We start from the raw sequence: 15,173 nt of genomic DNA, 5'->3' as shown, positions 1-15,173 counted from the left end.
AGCGGCACCTCCACACAGTAGACCACACCGACAGCTAGAAGATTGACGCCTCGACCCCGCCCCGGCCCCGTCCCGGTCCCGCCCCCATGCCGCTCGCCCCGCCCCCGACGCGCCGCATTTACGTCACAGCTAAGCTCCCTCCTTCTCTCGCCACACCCTCCTCTTCCAGGCCGGCCCGTGACCCGGAAGTTATACGGCGACGCGGCTTTCCTTCCCACAATCCCCCGCGCCGGTCCTTTCCAGCTTTCGCCCGACAGAGTGAGTATGGCGGCGGGGTCTTGGCTCTGAAATCCGGCTCCATCCTCCCCGGGCGCGGGGCATGCCGGCTTGGTGGGGTTCCGGGGCGGCGGGGCCTGCGCTGGCTGAAGGCCCCGGGGCCGTGGGGCGACAGTGGCGGGGGGTTCCGGTGTCGGATGCTCGGAGGGTGAACTCAGCCCGGGGCCTTTCCCCGCTGCCTGCCTTTTTCTAGATGGCTCCCGCAAAGAAGGGTGGCGAGAAGAAGAAGGGCCGTTCCGCCATCAACGAGGTGGTGACCCGAGAGTACACCATCAACATTCACAAGCGCATCCATGGAGTGTGAGTACCTCGCGGTCGGCGTGGCCCCCGAGCCCCTTCCGGCTTCGGGCTGTCTCTCTCCGAGCATTGCCTGCTTGCTTACAGACTTGGTGTTCTAGAAAGCACGCGCCCCCCTCACTCTCCCCCCCCCACCCTAGAAACCACGCGCCCCCCCATCTCCTCCCCCGCCCGGGTCGTGCCGCAAGCGCTTTGAAGGTGTGCGGGGCGGGGGGGGGTTGTCGAGGACGATGCCGGTTAGTAACCGGGAACGGGAGGTTGTGTTTGAACTTCTGGGAACGGTACACATTGGGAAGCTTGGTGCTGCTGCAAAAACGAGAGCGTTTCTGTAGTCGGGACGACTGAAAGCACAAGGCTTGTGAAAGGAAACCTCTAATGACTCGTGTGCTGCGGAAAGTTAGCCCGTTGCGAGCCGCTGAGTGCGAAGGGGTGATCTTTTCGTCCCATTGACCATGCACATTTCGTTGTAATGCCAGAAAATGCTGCGTGAGGGACCGATGTGTGGTGAAGACCCTTGGCGGTTGTGAGCTTATTAAGTGGCCATCTCCAGGGCTCGCTCCCCTTGCACACCTGTGTACATATGGTCAGGTGCACGTCGGTCTCTTGTGACGGATTCTGCGGGACTGAAGTGTGTGCCGGCGGGTTTGGTGTGTTGTCCTGCGTGGAGTCTGTGCGGGATGTGGATGCTGCTTTTGCTCCCCCACCCCCGCATTCCATCCTCTGGTTGTGGAATATTGAGCAGTACTGGTGGAGCACTGTTTTGAACTGAGCAGATAGATGAGAAAGACAAGACTCTGCCCCTCCCAAGTTTATCAAAGGGGAGAGAGTAAGCGACAGGTATTTTTTGAGTTGGTGGGTTTTTTCTGTTAAGTGCCCAGTGTGTGGGGGAGGGGCCTTTCTCAGGTGAAAGAGGTTGGTGGTGATTTCCCAGGCCTTTTGTGCTTCCTTAAAAGGCCTTTGAGGCCTTCTGGGCTTCTTCATCCTTTGGTAATTTCTTAGTTCCCACTGTGTTCCAAGCCACACTTTTACCTCCTGGCCTTCCCTGTTTCATTCATTGGTAAGTCAGCCCAGTGCCAGCTCTCCCCTCTGAGAGCCACTCTGACTGACTGACTGTGTCATTTCTCATTTAAGTGATGGCAGGACGTCTTGTTACTATTCCCTGGCCACGGTGTTGAAATTGCTCAGTACTACATTTTTCCTGGTGGGTTGCTTGTATGAGCTGGGTAACTGTCCATTGGACCAGCTACTATTTCTGGCCCCCTGTATTTTCTAGATAGATATGGAGTGGGTTGTCCGGGCACTACAAACAGGCTGCTGGTGGGGAGAGTGGACAAAGCAATTGGGGGCTCTTTGTGTCATTTGGTGTGGCCTTGACAGATGCTGGACAAAACTGGGATTTTATGGTTGGTATTTTGGAACGAGGTCTTTGTAGGTTGGTTTGGGGTTTGAAGTCTTGCTACCTCATCTCCAGTGTTAGGGTTATTTGTGTGTACCACCTGCCCTAAAAGATTCAGGAGTTTGGTTTGTTTTCCTTAGGAGGACCCCTATTCCGTAGCTCCTGCTGTCCTAGCTGTGTGGACGAGGCTGGCCTTAAACTTACAGAGATCCATCCGCCTTGCCTCCCAGGTGCTTGGATCCAATGAGTGCAGCACCACACCCTGCTAGCTCTGGGTGAATGGCTGAGTCCATGCCACAGAATGTTGTCCTCTGCACATGTTTTGCCTGCATGTTTGTATGTGCACCACATGGGTGCTGTGGGCCAAACCCAGGTTCTCAGCAAGAGCAAGTCTTCGTAACTGCTGGATCTCTCTCGTCTCCAGGAAAACCCCCACATATCAGGATTGCTATGAGAGTAGACCGAGTTGGAAAGGGATGTGTTGGGAACATACCACATGTTTCTTATGCTTGGATTGTGGGATTTTTAGTATTGACCTCAAGTTTGTCCCAAGTACTGATGCTGGCTATTTCATGATTAAGGGGATTCTGACTAGTATCAGGTTTTAGGAGTGTGCCTTTTACGTGTGTAATTGATGATTGATTTTATATGCTCGTGTCTTGAATTGCAGGGGCTTCAAGAAGCGTGCTCCTCGGGCACTCAAAGAAATTAGGAAATTTGCCATGAAGGAGATGGGGACTCCAGATGTGCGCATCGACACCAGGCTCAACAAAGCGGTCTGGGCCAAAGGAATAAGGTATTGAAATTGTTTGTTACAGTGCTGCCAACTTGCCCCGTTCCTTCACCTAGTCCATGGGACAGCTTGGTGCCAGGTGTGGACTAGAAAGATACTAGGACAGTGGCTCAGACAAAGTGTCCTTTGTTGTAAAGGAGACAGCAGTGTTAGAGCTTGGTGCAATCTGGGAGATGGGGTCTGGAAGAGCTCCATTGAGGGCGGAAGAAAGCAGTGTTTGTGGGTTTAGAGGGGCCACTTTAAAGTGAAGTAGGACAGTGGGGAGTTCTGCAGCTGGTAGTTAATCTTGTAAATGTTATAGTAGGGCTATGGTTTGGGGAGTGTATCAGATTATCCAACAAGCAACTGCATTATCTGCCTTGATCGGAGGCAGGTGGGGTCAGAAGAGCGTGGGAGGTTTGGTTGGTAGGAATCTGGGGCCAAAAAACAGGCGGGGTGTGGTGGCGCACGCCTTTAATCCCAGCGCTTAGGAGGCAGAGGCAGGCGCATCGATGTGAGTTCAAGGACAGCCAAGGCTACACAGAGAACCCCTGTGTCAAAAAACCTAGAGCGTCCTGAGCTGATGGCAGAGATGCGTCTGCTGTGCTGCTTCTAAAGGGGGTTTTGTGTGTGCCTGTTATTTGAATTGACGGATAATTCTGTTGCTGACTGCCGTTTTCTGCCTAAGAGCAGTTGGTTACTATAGGTGGCTGCCTTGACATTCTGAGACGGCAGCTTGTTGCTCACTCACCTTGGTATATTTTCAAGGTCATATTAAGACTTCTTTATCAGAGCATTAGAAACAGGAACAGATGTGTGAGTGCCACTGGCTGCTTTCTGACAGGAAGCACTGAATGTATTTATATTTTATTAGGAACGTTCCATATCGCATCCGAGTACGCTTGTCCAGAAAGCGTAATGAAGATGAGGACTCCCCCAACAAACTCTACACATTGGTAACCTACGTGCCTGTTACCACATTCAAGAGTAAGTTCATGCTGTCCCGTTGAGTAGAGCAGAAGATTGATTGGTAGTGCCTTTCGCCACCTTTACTGTTCTCAGTGGAGACCTGGGGGGGCGGGGTTAGCAGACCTGCACTGACACTGTCTTGTCTTGGGGAAATAGAGGTTCTATGAGGAGCACAGGCAGCAGGCGAGTGATGCTCACTGCCTGTCACTTCTTCCTTCCTTCCAGATCTACAGACGGTCAATGTGGACGAGAACTAACCTGCTGAGTGTCAAATAAAGTTAAGAACTGCCTCCAGGTTTCAGCTTTCCTTTCCGCTGTCTGCCCGTGGATGGAGTTTTTGGTATTGTTTAGAACAGGGTCCAAGGGGTATTTGTAGGGGTTATTAGAGATCGCCGCTCTGGGTATTTGGGAAATTAAGAGTGTGTGAAACATCTTTTCTCAGAAATTGATGTGTTAGGCTTTTGGGGGTGGGGTTTTTTGAGACAAGGTTTCTCTGTGTGGCCCATCCGGGAACTTGTTCTATAGACCAGGATGGCCTTGAACTCATATCCTCCTGGTTCTAATTCCCTACTGCTGGGACTGTGGTGTGCACTATCATGCCTGACTTGTTTTGTGCTTTTTAATTTAAGACCCTACAGTGTGAGCCTGAGATGATAGTTAAATGTACTAAGTTGGTGTTCTAGGGGGTCCTAAGAAATTGAACTTGAGTGGTCAACCTTGGCTTTCTGGGTATCTCTGCCATCCAGTCCATTCCAATCCTGGAATGTTCTAGGCCCACAAAACAATATTACATATGGTTTTAGAAAAAAAAGTACAAAAAGAACAATTTTTATTAAAAATTTTGGGGAACAACATTGAAAGCATAGTTTGTACATGTTTTTTGGAAGGGCATATAAAGTGAATACAACGAAATATATTAAATGGTTTCAATTACCAGCATTGAAACAAAATTAGTGCAAAAAAAGCCAAATACAATTGTGCAGGCAATGGTTCTGGGATCTTGGAGGTGAGTTTGTTTCTTTTCCAGTGGAAAGTGAGCCTGGGGTTGATCAGTCTTTTGTTTCTGTCCATCAGAGGGCAAACTCATACCAGGACCGCAGCAGCAGCACTGGCTTCAGCAAGGTTGAGCGTCACAGTGTAAAGGCATTCCACCCTGACCTGTCCGTTGAGAATAAATAGAAATGTGTGGGATTGGGTATCCACAGGCCCGGCTTGCAGAGCTCCCAGTTTTGGACTGGAATCTGGCTGGTGGCTGGCAGTCGGGCCTGTGCTTTGGTGTGCTCAGGTCTGGCCCGTGCTGGCTATGGGTTGTTCAGCTTTAGTTCAGGCGGTGGGTGGCTCCGCTCCAAAACCTTGAGACTGTACTGATTGAGCTTGGCATTTTCAAGTTTGGATTTAATGTTGAGCGGCTTCTCAAAAAAGTTTACTAGTGACTGCTCTGTGAGAAGTGATGCCAAGATGTGTTCAAGAGAGACAGTCCAGTCCCCTTCTGCCTCAGGAAAGGCCTGGGGAGTCTTCTCAGCCTCAGCAAAAACTGAGTCCTGGTCAGAAGGAGCCAAGGCCTGCAGCTCCTCACCACATTCCTGGGAGCTGCTTCCTGAGCTGCTGCCTCGCTGGCCCACTTCTCCAATCTGCAGCAGGAGAGTGGTCACTGTGGCGATGGCTTGATACAGGGCATTCTCCTCTGGGTCTTCATGGAACATACTGTATAGAGTTTTACAGAACTGGATAAATTCTCTCTAGAATTAGAAAAAAAGGTCCATATATAATAATAGCATAAGGATGGAATTGTTACACTATCAGAAAAGCACAAACCATTTATTTACTTATCTCTTTTAGCAGTTCACTGTTTAAAGACAGTCCTGCAATTCCTGATCTTTCTGCCTCTCTAGTACAGTACACACTGAGTGCCACATCCCACGTGCAGAACACCTGAATGGGCACTTCTACCCCAGGAGTGTTTGATGGGAGATTTCCATGCTAGTCTGAGGTGTTGCTCATGAGTTAGTAAGAAGTGTCAGCTCTTGGGCTGCATTCTTGCACCAGCAAGTCAGTCTGTACATGTCTCAAAAAATTTCCAGAGCTGCACCTGGCTTTCTTAGTGGTAAAGACTGGGCATGTGGTACATGCCTTCATCTCCAGTGCTTTTTTATTTTTGGTTTTTTGAGACAGGGTTTCTCTGTAGCCTTGGCTGTCCTAGACTCCGCTTTGTAGACCAGGCTGGCCTTAAACTCAGAGACCCTCCTGCTTCTGCCTCCCAAGTGCTGGACCTTACCTTTTTAGAAAACAGCCCAGACAGCTCTGGGTGACTTAACTGTCACATGTAAAGATCTGGCAAGACCAGGAGCTGCCTGCCTGGTTTCAGGTTCAATTGAAGTAAAGTAGAGGAGGACACCTGTTGGCTTTCATAGCACCTGCTCACACCTTGAGCACAGGTAAAGCCTCCCACAGGGTACAAAACACCTTGAAGTCTTAAAATGCAGGAGCACTCCTCACTTAAGCCTACATTCCTCACATATTAGCAGAAAGGCCCTTTTCTAATGAGACTTGCCTTCATGCAGCACTTGAACCCTTTGCTGGGATATGGGAGACTAAGGTGTCCCGTGTTACTTTGTAGCCTTCTGTTTGGTACAGGTGACTGGATCACAACACATGAGCCCAAGCTGCCAAAATAAGTTTTTTTTCTTCCCCAAGGAAGGCCTTACCTGGCTCATTTTGGGCAACTCTTTCTCCATTTTATCCTTTTCTTTCGCTAAATCCTTAATCATCTGTTTCAGTTGTTTCTGATAATCAATTGTGTCACCTTGAAAAAGGAAAACAACAGTTTCAATTCTATGAACAATAAAATTGGAATAGTAAGGGATCGGGGTCTCTTAGAATTTCGTATAAAGGCAAAAAATTTACCTAGTGTTGTTTTTAAAGCCCTAGAAAAAGATCCAAGCAGCAGAAGGAGCTGAGTGGACAGGGTCCTTCAAACAACGCTGACCACGGGCTGAGGGGGGGACAGGAGGGACAGGTGCCAGGACTAGGCAGTAAGAACAGATACTTGCCATTGGGCTTGCCCAATACCAGGGGTCGTGAAGTTGACAACAGAGGATTCTTCAGTGGTGACTGGCTGTCTCTGTCATTTTCAGTGAGTGCTTAAAAGAAATGTAAATTGGACACATCTCAGCTTGACTAAAAAAGCAAGAGCCAAAGTCTTAGGCTATCAATTAATTCCCAATAGTTACTAAGCCTGTAAGCCAAATGAAGGAAATAAGCAAATGCTTTATAGGCATGTAGACATGTAGAGGTAACTAACACATTCATGCGGGCCTGCAAATCCAGCAAGCCCCTTCTAATGCCAGAAACTGCTTGACAGTGGGCACGTAAGTGGTATGGTTAGACAGTGTTAGTTGAGGTTTGTTGGTGGGGAGGGACTTAGACGGGTCTTTACATAGCCTGGCCGACCTGGAGCTCCACCTGTCTGGCTGCTACGGGGTTCTGAAGTATAAGGTAGCTAAAGTATGCTGTACATTGCCATGAGAAAGTGCCTCAGCTGGGTTAGAAGACCACATTTGGACTTCCTCAAGTACCTGAACAGCTAAATGGTGGAAGTCCCGCCTCAGATTAATCTACTAAGACTGTTTTCTTGCAAAATTGATTAGCAACAACCACAGTACTGGTGGTCATAGCTACAAAATCTAAACGAATCAACCAGCATCTCGGCCACACTGGGCATTGTCTGGCCTGAAAGACTGCCTGCTGCAGTGGACTGCAGAACTATGGGATGGTGCAGGGGAAGGGGTTTCCTTTTAGGATGATGCAGGGGGATTATTGTGACCACTGATAGATAGTTGGCATGGTTGGTTGACAAACATTCCAGTCAAATGTTTAAGGCTGGACCTAACAGCCATTCACAGAATAAATCAGGTAAAACTAAGATGTGATTTAAGGAACTTCCACAAGATGGCCCCAAACTACACTATCTGGAAGCAGTGGTACTTGAGAGAAGGCTTGGGAGCGCACGCGTGCCTGTCGTGGCCTTAGTTCACATCTCTGTATATGCTCTGGTTTAGACCATTAATGGTGGAGACTGCTGTTGAGGCAGCTGTTCACAGCCTGTGAATGGTGGCCCCTTTAGCAATCCTCTGGATTCAAAATACAGTTCATAACTAGCAAAATTACGAAATGGGAACGAAAATAACTGGTTGGGGGGTCACCACAAGATAACTTGACACCATGAGCAGGGAAATTTGGTGACTTGACCACTGTTCCCCCTCGTTTCTGCCCCTCTTCAAACTCCCCTCCCTGCAGAAAACCCAGCTTTATACTAAGCTCCAAAGGCCAATGAAATAGAATATAGTAAGAAAACCCACACAGCTACATCCAGCCAGTCTGAGGTCCACAAATGGGCTGGGGGGAGTATGGCCTCCACGTGGGGCACGTGGGGCTCAGGGAACCTAAATCTAGAAGCGGTGCCCAGCGCTGGCCGTGTGAAGCAAGCAGCTGACTCTCCTACCTGGTGGGATGTGAAGCCTGTAGAGCAGCTTGATCTTCTCGTTCATTTCTCCATTGTACATAATGTCTGCGGCATTGAGGAGAGGTTAGCTGCAGCCGACCCCACTAGTCAGGCTCAAGTGCGGCAAGGCCAACGCTTGGCGCGCCTAGTGCCCTCACCCCACATGAGAAGTGACTGAACTGCAGAGAACCTCAGAGCTATTGTACTTCTCACAGATCTGGTTTTTACACACCACAAACCGTGGCCACGCCTTAGGTATCCACAGGAACAGGCTTTTAATATGGAGAGGCATTCCCTCCCATCCCCAAAGGACACGTAAGGGGGACCCTAACAGGAGCCTGCAGCTCAGAACTTAAGGTCACGGAATGTCAGGCAGGCAAAGACTGTGGGACGGCCCCTCGTCTGCTGGTCACAGATAAATGCCCAGTCAGCTCACGACAGTGAAAACCCAGAGTCCCACCTAGGCAGCTTGCGAAGGCTTTGAACTCCATGAGCTGGTCCATGTTGTCGTCCAGGAGCCTGAAGGTCCTCTCCGCGAGGATGTCTGTGTGGGCCCCGCAGGTCCACGGTGACACCAACTGGAATAGGTGTGCAAACTGCTGGGCGTCAATGCGGTACTGCTCAGCATAGGGCCTGCTGGGATCATGGCGGAGGGCCGTGGGCCTAGGGTGTTCCCAGTAACAGCTCATCATGTGTGCTCTCTTAAAGCATGAGAGGAAAAGCTGTGTCAGACAGGTCATTGTTGCCTTGGGAGGGTCACAGAGCTGAGCATGCCTCCCTCCCTCCCCGCCCCTCAGCCCTCTCGGTGATTTTGTTTCAGAAAGTGCTTCTTTTTTTTTTTTTTTTTTTTTTTTTTTTCCAGAAAGTGCTTCTTAATGAGTGGTACTACTGTAGGACCAGACCTGGGGTGGGGCTGGCGGGGGAGAGGCTGCCAACACTTTGCCCAAGACCAGCAAAACTTGGAATTAAGACAAAATTCTGCAACAGGATGGCGGCTAAGTTAATGGCCATGTGGGAGTGTTTCCTTGTTCATGTCAATTTGACTTCATTATGAAGTTTTTTGGCTTTTTTTTTTTTTTTTTTTTTTTTTCAATGAGAGAGGGTTTCTCTGTGTAGCCTTGGCTGGCCTTGAACTCACAGAGATCCACCTGTCTTTACCTCCCAAGTGCTGGGATTAAAGGCTTGCACCATCACACCTGGCTTCATTATGAAGGTTTTGGTTTTGTTTTGTTTTTTGACCATCACGCCTGGCTTCATTATGAAGGTTTTGTTTTGTTTTTGTTATTTTTCGAGACAGGGTTTCTCTGTGTAGCTTTGGCTGTCCTGGACTCACTCTGTAGACCAGGCTGGCCTTAAACTCAGAGATCCTCCTGCCTTTGCCTCCTGAGTGCTGGGATTACAGGTGTGCGCCACCATGCCCAGCTCCATTATGAAGTTTTTGCAAAATTGCTTTTACAAAAAATATTTTTTTGTGTGATAAAATACACATGATACAAAATGTATCATTTTATCCCGTTTTAGTTGTGTAGTTCAGTGACGTTTTAATTATAAAGATACTTTTATTGTTACATTCACTAAAAATGGTTATTTGAAATTCAGAAAGCACACACACATTTCCAGACCATGGAAGGAGCTAGTAGTACAGTTTACTTGTTGCCGGGGTGATAAGGGTTCACAGCACAGGGGTAGAAGCTAGACTTCCTTGTGTGGTTTGTTTTGTCTTATTTTTCTCAATTTTTCCATGTGTATATTAACAACTTAAAATTGTAAAGAAGTGGTACTTTTGATTCCTAGGAATTCACTAAAACCTAAAGCAATCAAAACTTGCCCCTATGTTGAATAGAGTCCAGGCAACATGATCCATGTCAGAGACAGTCCCCCTCCCCCGACTCAGTTTACTAGGGGACCCACAGGAAGCCTGAGCTGCCTATCTGCTACACCTGTGTAGGGGGACCCAAGGGAAGATGATTAAATGTCACTCAGAAGGGCAAATAGAACAGACAGAGGTAGTGATTGAAGAGAGGGAACCCAGAGAGAAATGAGGGTGCAGATCAGACCAGGGGAGAACCACCAGAACGGGGAGGGCAGAAGGCCTGCACAGAGAAGAGAAACCGGGGCAGGGGCATCTCTCTGACAAGCTGAGACATAGAACAGGATAGGCTTCTGGGAGGATATGGGGGTGACTCTAGGTGTCTTGATTATTAACTGATGTAGAAAGACCTAACCCACTGTGGGCAACACTCCCTAGACAGGGAGCCCCGAACAACTGAAGAGAAAGCTTGCTGCAAGCAAACACTCAAGGATGCGTTCAGCGTCTTTGTTCTGGATTGCAGATACGACATGACTGGCTAGCTGGTTGAGTTCCTCCCACCACAGGTTTCTGAGGACTGAACTCAGGTCATTGAGCTTGGTGGCAAGCATTTTTACCTGCTGAGCCCTCTGCCAGTCCCCCACCTTGGTTTGGTTTGGTTTTTCCACAATATAGCCCTGCCTAGTTCCAAGCTCCTGAGTCTGCTGCCTCAGACTGTCATTTGCTTGGATTACAGGCATACACCACCATGTCCAGGCGTCTTGAACTGGAAGACTTAAGGCCTGTGAATCCTAAGCCTAGGGAAGGAGGACATAAAGTGAAGACGACATATTCAGTTGAACTCACTGAGTATTTATAAAACAGGGTGACATTTGTGTAATTCTGATCCAAAGGCCACGAGCTGCACTTAAAACTCAACCAGAAGACAATGTGCCCCCCATGTGTTGATCTTTAAAGGGCCACACTATACAAAAGCTAAGCTCAGTCCTTTGGGAGGCAGAGGCAAATGGACATCCGTGAACACCAGGCTAGCTAGGGATATACAGGGAAACCCTATCCAAAAATACAAAAAATAAACAACAAAAACTCAAGGATTGAAACTCCAGTTTGCTATTTCCAGTTAAAAAAAATAATAACTGTACTCTCTACTATAATATTGCCTGTTAAAAATAAAAGTGGGCTCTAGTTAGCACACACACAAGAGGCACTGTCTGTTGATGAAGTGTTAGGGTGAGAGGCTAAGTAAATAAAAATGTAAAGGGTAACTGGCTATGCCCGGTTAGTGGTGCATGCCTGTAATCCAGCCACTTGAGACGTAGAAGCATCACAAGCTAGAGGCTACCCTGGGCCTCAGGGAGATGCTGCCTCAAAACAAAAATTTTCTGATGTAATTTAAGTTAAGTGCAATGCCCTAGGAAGCCAACTAGACGACATTATGCTCTAAGGATGACAGCAATAGTGACGACTGTACAGCAGGAGGAAGAGCTGATGTCACCAAGGGGAAATACATGAAGCCCTACAGACCAGCCACATAGTACAGACATGTGCACAACACGTAGTACACAGTGTGGGGCAGAAGCAGGGGTGAACATGATCACTACAGACCAGCCACGTATTTATAGATGTGTGCACAACACTTAGTACACATGTAAAGAGAGGCAGAGGTGAACACAACCACTATTGTCCCTCGGAGCTCACGCTCACTAGTACACTACAGAGTGGTGAGAACCAGACCACAGCACAGCAGCAGTGCCTCTCCAGCAGTGCACAGCTGCTTGGGTACAGGAGCTGCACAGCCCTGACAGGCTGTCCTGGGATCACACCGGCTCCTCCTGTCATGTGCCAGCCTGAGGCTAGACTCCATGGGAGATTGACACACACACACGAGGCACTAGTTCTGCCGACAGAGCATCAAGGTGCGGGTCTTAGATGAGCCAGCCCTAGCCTCTGCTGCCAGAGAGAAAACACATAGCAGCCCCACTTGGGCAACTATTAGCTCTTTGGAGAGGGCACAGGCCCACAGGCAGGCTGGACCCTGCCCACCAGGGGGACACTCTCCTCCCAGGCGTCCTACCTTGAATAAGTCATACAGTCCCTCCAGGTCTTCAGGAAGAATGGAGACTTCTGGGATAACGACACGGAGCTTAGGGATAGAATTAACAGTGATGGAGTGACTCCAGGCCTGTACCCCCATCCCCCAGGGTCAATCAGAGGGAAGGTAGGCCCCACCCACCCTCCTGGTGGGGAGCATGTGCCCCCTTGTCTCAGCAGCAACACCTGTTTCCAAAGGCACAGTGTTCTGAGCCAGTGTATTAAGCTCTAATGGAGATGAAGATGCTGCCGACTCCAGGTTGACAGCTGCTTGTGGATGACAATGCCTAGGCAAGTCATCTGCTTGACCGTTTTACAGGCCCTGCCCTATCTGTTGCTAAACCATAGGCATTACCCCTGTTTTACAACATGTAAACCGGCTCCCTAGAGCTAGCTGCTCACAGTTTGCCTCTTAGAAATGTATTGTCTTGATGTGACAATGTGGCTATGACGTTCTTAAGTTTTTAGTTCAGTATGGAAGAGAGGGAGAGCAGAAAGCAGCTCTTCCTGTTTATGACCAGTGAGGGCCACACTCACTATCACCTCTATCCCACGAGCCCAATGGAGGTGTCCTCTGCTCACCACGTTCTGCTTGGTGGTGTCCTCGTGGCCTTGCAGGACCCTGATCCTGTGCTTGCAGCGCAGGTGCTCAATCTGCTCCACAGACTGCTTTCCAAATTTCTGCACAGATAGAGCAGCCTGCTGAGTCCAGAGCCCACAAGAAACAGCCAGAAGCCCTCCCTCCGTGTCTACATCCCAGGCATACTTTTGCTTCCAACTAGGAAGGGGCCAGGGAGGACGGAACAGAGGCTCCTGTACCTCATAGGAGTCCCGGATCAGGTCAGCAATGTCAGTCACAGGATAGGGCTCCTGGTCATCAGAGAAAAAGGCATGGTGGCTGCCAATGGGGGGCCCTGGGCTGTCTTCATTCTTAATGTGATCTAGAAACCTGAGCACACCCCCACAGTTAAAGCCCACATGCACACTCATGGGGAGACTGCTCAGCACAGGAGGTCCCAGCACTCTCTCACACTCATAACACATGGAGCAGGGCAAGGCACCTAACACTCCAGCAAACTCCAGCAGAAACAGGCAGCACTCCTAAAGCCCGGCTGTGGACGGGGGTTAGTGCATTGCTAAGCGTTGAGCCTCTCCAGTGAAGTCAGCAGAAACTGTCCTGTGTGTAGTTTTTAAGCTTCCAGGACACTCTGAAAAAAACTATCTATTTGCCAGGTGTGGTGGTACACGCCTTTAATCCCAGCACTCAGGAGGCAGAGGCAGGCAAATGGATGTGAGTTCAAGGCCATCCTGGTTTACAAAGCAAGTCCAGGATAGCCAAGGCTACATAGAGAAACCCTGTCTCAAAAAACAAACAAAAAGGTTGCACACGCCTTTAATCCCAGCACTTGGAAGGCAGAGGCAGGTGGATCTCTGTGAGTTCAAGGCCAGCCTGGACTACAGAGTGAGTTCCAGGACAGCCAGAGCTGCTACACAGAGAAACCCTGTCTCAAAAACCAAAACAAAACAAATAAAAACCCAAACCAACAACAACAAAAAAAACCTACTTATCTCTGAGACCCAGGGTCCAGGCTCAACCTCGTGTGATTTTTTTGCCCCCTCTGTAGCTCCTTTACCTAATGCTGTGGCCTTTTAATATAGTTCTTCATTTTGTGGTGACACCCAACCAAATTATTCTGTTGTACTTCATAACTGTAATTGTACTACTGTTGTAAATCATAATATAAATGCCTGATGTGCAGGCTATCTGACAGGCCACCCCTAAAGGGGTCACGACCCACAGGCTGAGAACCATTGTTCTATTCTTCACCCAGTTAGCTGCCCATACATGAGAGAGCATTTCCTGGTCCTCAGGCCTGTGGCTTACATGGAATCACTGTGATTGCACTAAGACCTTTCACCTTCTTAGAAGGCAAAAGCCTTTAGGGCCCTATTCTCCGTGAACTCTCAGTTGGCAGAAAGAGTGACAGAAAATGGCAACCTTCTTTGTATCCCAGTGGTGGGGCCACACGACAGACTCGTTCTGGAGAGAGCACAGGATGACAGGTGCAAGGGGCCATGTGGAACAGAAAGCTCCCATAGATGCGGCACACAAGCTGCGGCCACCCTCTGTGGCCGTCCAGTTGCCCCAGCTGCAACCTACTTCACTCCCTCATCACCCACAGGAGGAAGTGGCCAGAGCCCACCTGCTGAGGATCATCAGGGCCTGCCCGTCATCTTTGCTGCTGCACAGCTCCTCTGCATTGGCCTCCAGCACAGCCAGCCCCAGCTGGAAGATGGCCTTGATGCCGTCGTAGAAGAAGCAGTCGACGACGTTCACGGCGCTCTCCAGAGGCATGATGCTTAGGAACAGCGTCAGGAACCAGGAGAGGGAGACGGACCCCAGCGCCGAGAGGTCGTTCATGTGCTCTGCCAGCTCAGGGAGGTGTTCCTGGATGAGCTCCTCAAAAACTGACTGGTCCACCTGCGCGCCTGCCAGGGAGAGCGGGGAGCGTCAGTGGGGAAGGCTCGGCTCTACCTCAGGGTCAGGAAACAAGAATGTGAGGCCAGAAAAGGACGTGTATTTAGTTCACTAATTCTTTTTCTAATTTTTAGATTTATTTTTATTATTTTATGTGTATGGGTGTTTTGCCTTTATGTGTGTCTACATAGCACATGCACAGTGCCCGAGGGGGTGGTGAGCCTCCATGTGTGTGCTGGGAATTGAACCTGGATCCTTGGCAACAACAAGTGCTCTTAATCATCGAGCCAGCGCTCCAGCCCCTAGTTCACTAATTCTTGACATTTGACTACAATTGTTCAATGTGAAGACAATCTTTCCAAAAAAATCGTGCTTAGTCAGTGGGGGAGGGGCTCTAGCACACCTTGCACATAGAAAACACACATCGGACACAATCACAGACCTAAAGGCAAATGCTCCTAATCTAGAACTGCTAGAAGAAAATACAGGAGTGTGACAGAATTATCTTAGGACATAAAAAGTACTAACCATCAAAAGCATTAAAAATTCTGTTCTTTGATGGGTGGCGGCGGCGAATGCCTG

The 15,173-nt window shown here is 49.1% G+C and overlaps 2 protein-coding genes across 2 annotated transcripts; one reads left to right on the top strand and one right to left on the bottom strand.

Moving 5' to 3' along the window:
- The first annotated feature begins 239 nt into the window (after positions 1-239).
- On the top strand, positions 240-4,004 carry Rpl31 (ribosomal protein L31). The gene is made up of 5 exons (XM_051152747.1): positions 240-258; positions 470-576; positions 2,640-2,765; positions 3,616-3,728; positions 3,936-4,004. Exons 2-5 carry the CDS (start codon positions 470-472, stop codon positions 3,965-3,967), a joined length of 378 nt encoding a protein of 125 aa, XP_051008704.1. The 5' UTR covers positions 240-258; the 3' UTR covers positions 3,968-4,004.
- Positions 4,005-5,011: 1,007 nt separating this feature from the next.
- Positions 5,012-14,624, bottom strand: LOC127195273 (TBC1 domain family member 8-like; the record flags this gene model as incomplete). Its single annotated transcript, XM_051152657.1, has 9 exons — positions 5,012-5,449; positions 6,416-6,542; positions 6,688-6,850; positions 8,212-8,277; positions 8,672-8,912; positions 12,096-12,164; positions 12,695-12,793; positions 12,932-13,061; positions 14,317-14,624. Coding segments are annotated over 9 exons (1,641 nt in total), but the record flags the coding sequence as incomplete, so codon positions are not given.
- Between the last annotated feature and the right edge of the window lie 549 nt (positions 14,625-15,173).

The sequence above is a fragment of the Acomys russatus genome, chromosome 11 (genome assembly GCF_903995435.1).
Source record: "Acomys russatus chromosome 11, mAcoRus1.1, whole genome shotgun sequence".
Classification (NCBI taxonomy): domain Eukaryota; kingdom Metazoa; phylum Chordata; class Mammalia; order Rodentia; family Muridae; genus Acomys; species Acomys russatus.
This window is presented reverse-complemented; position numbering and strand designations above follow the sequence as displayed.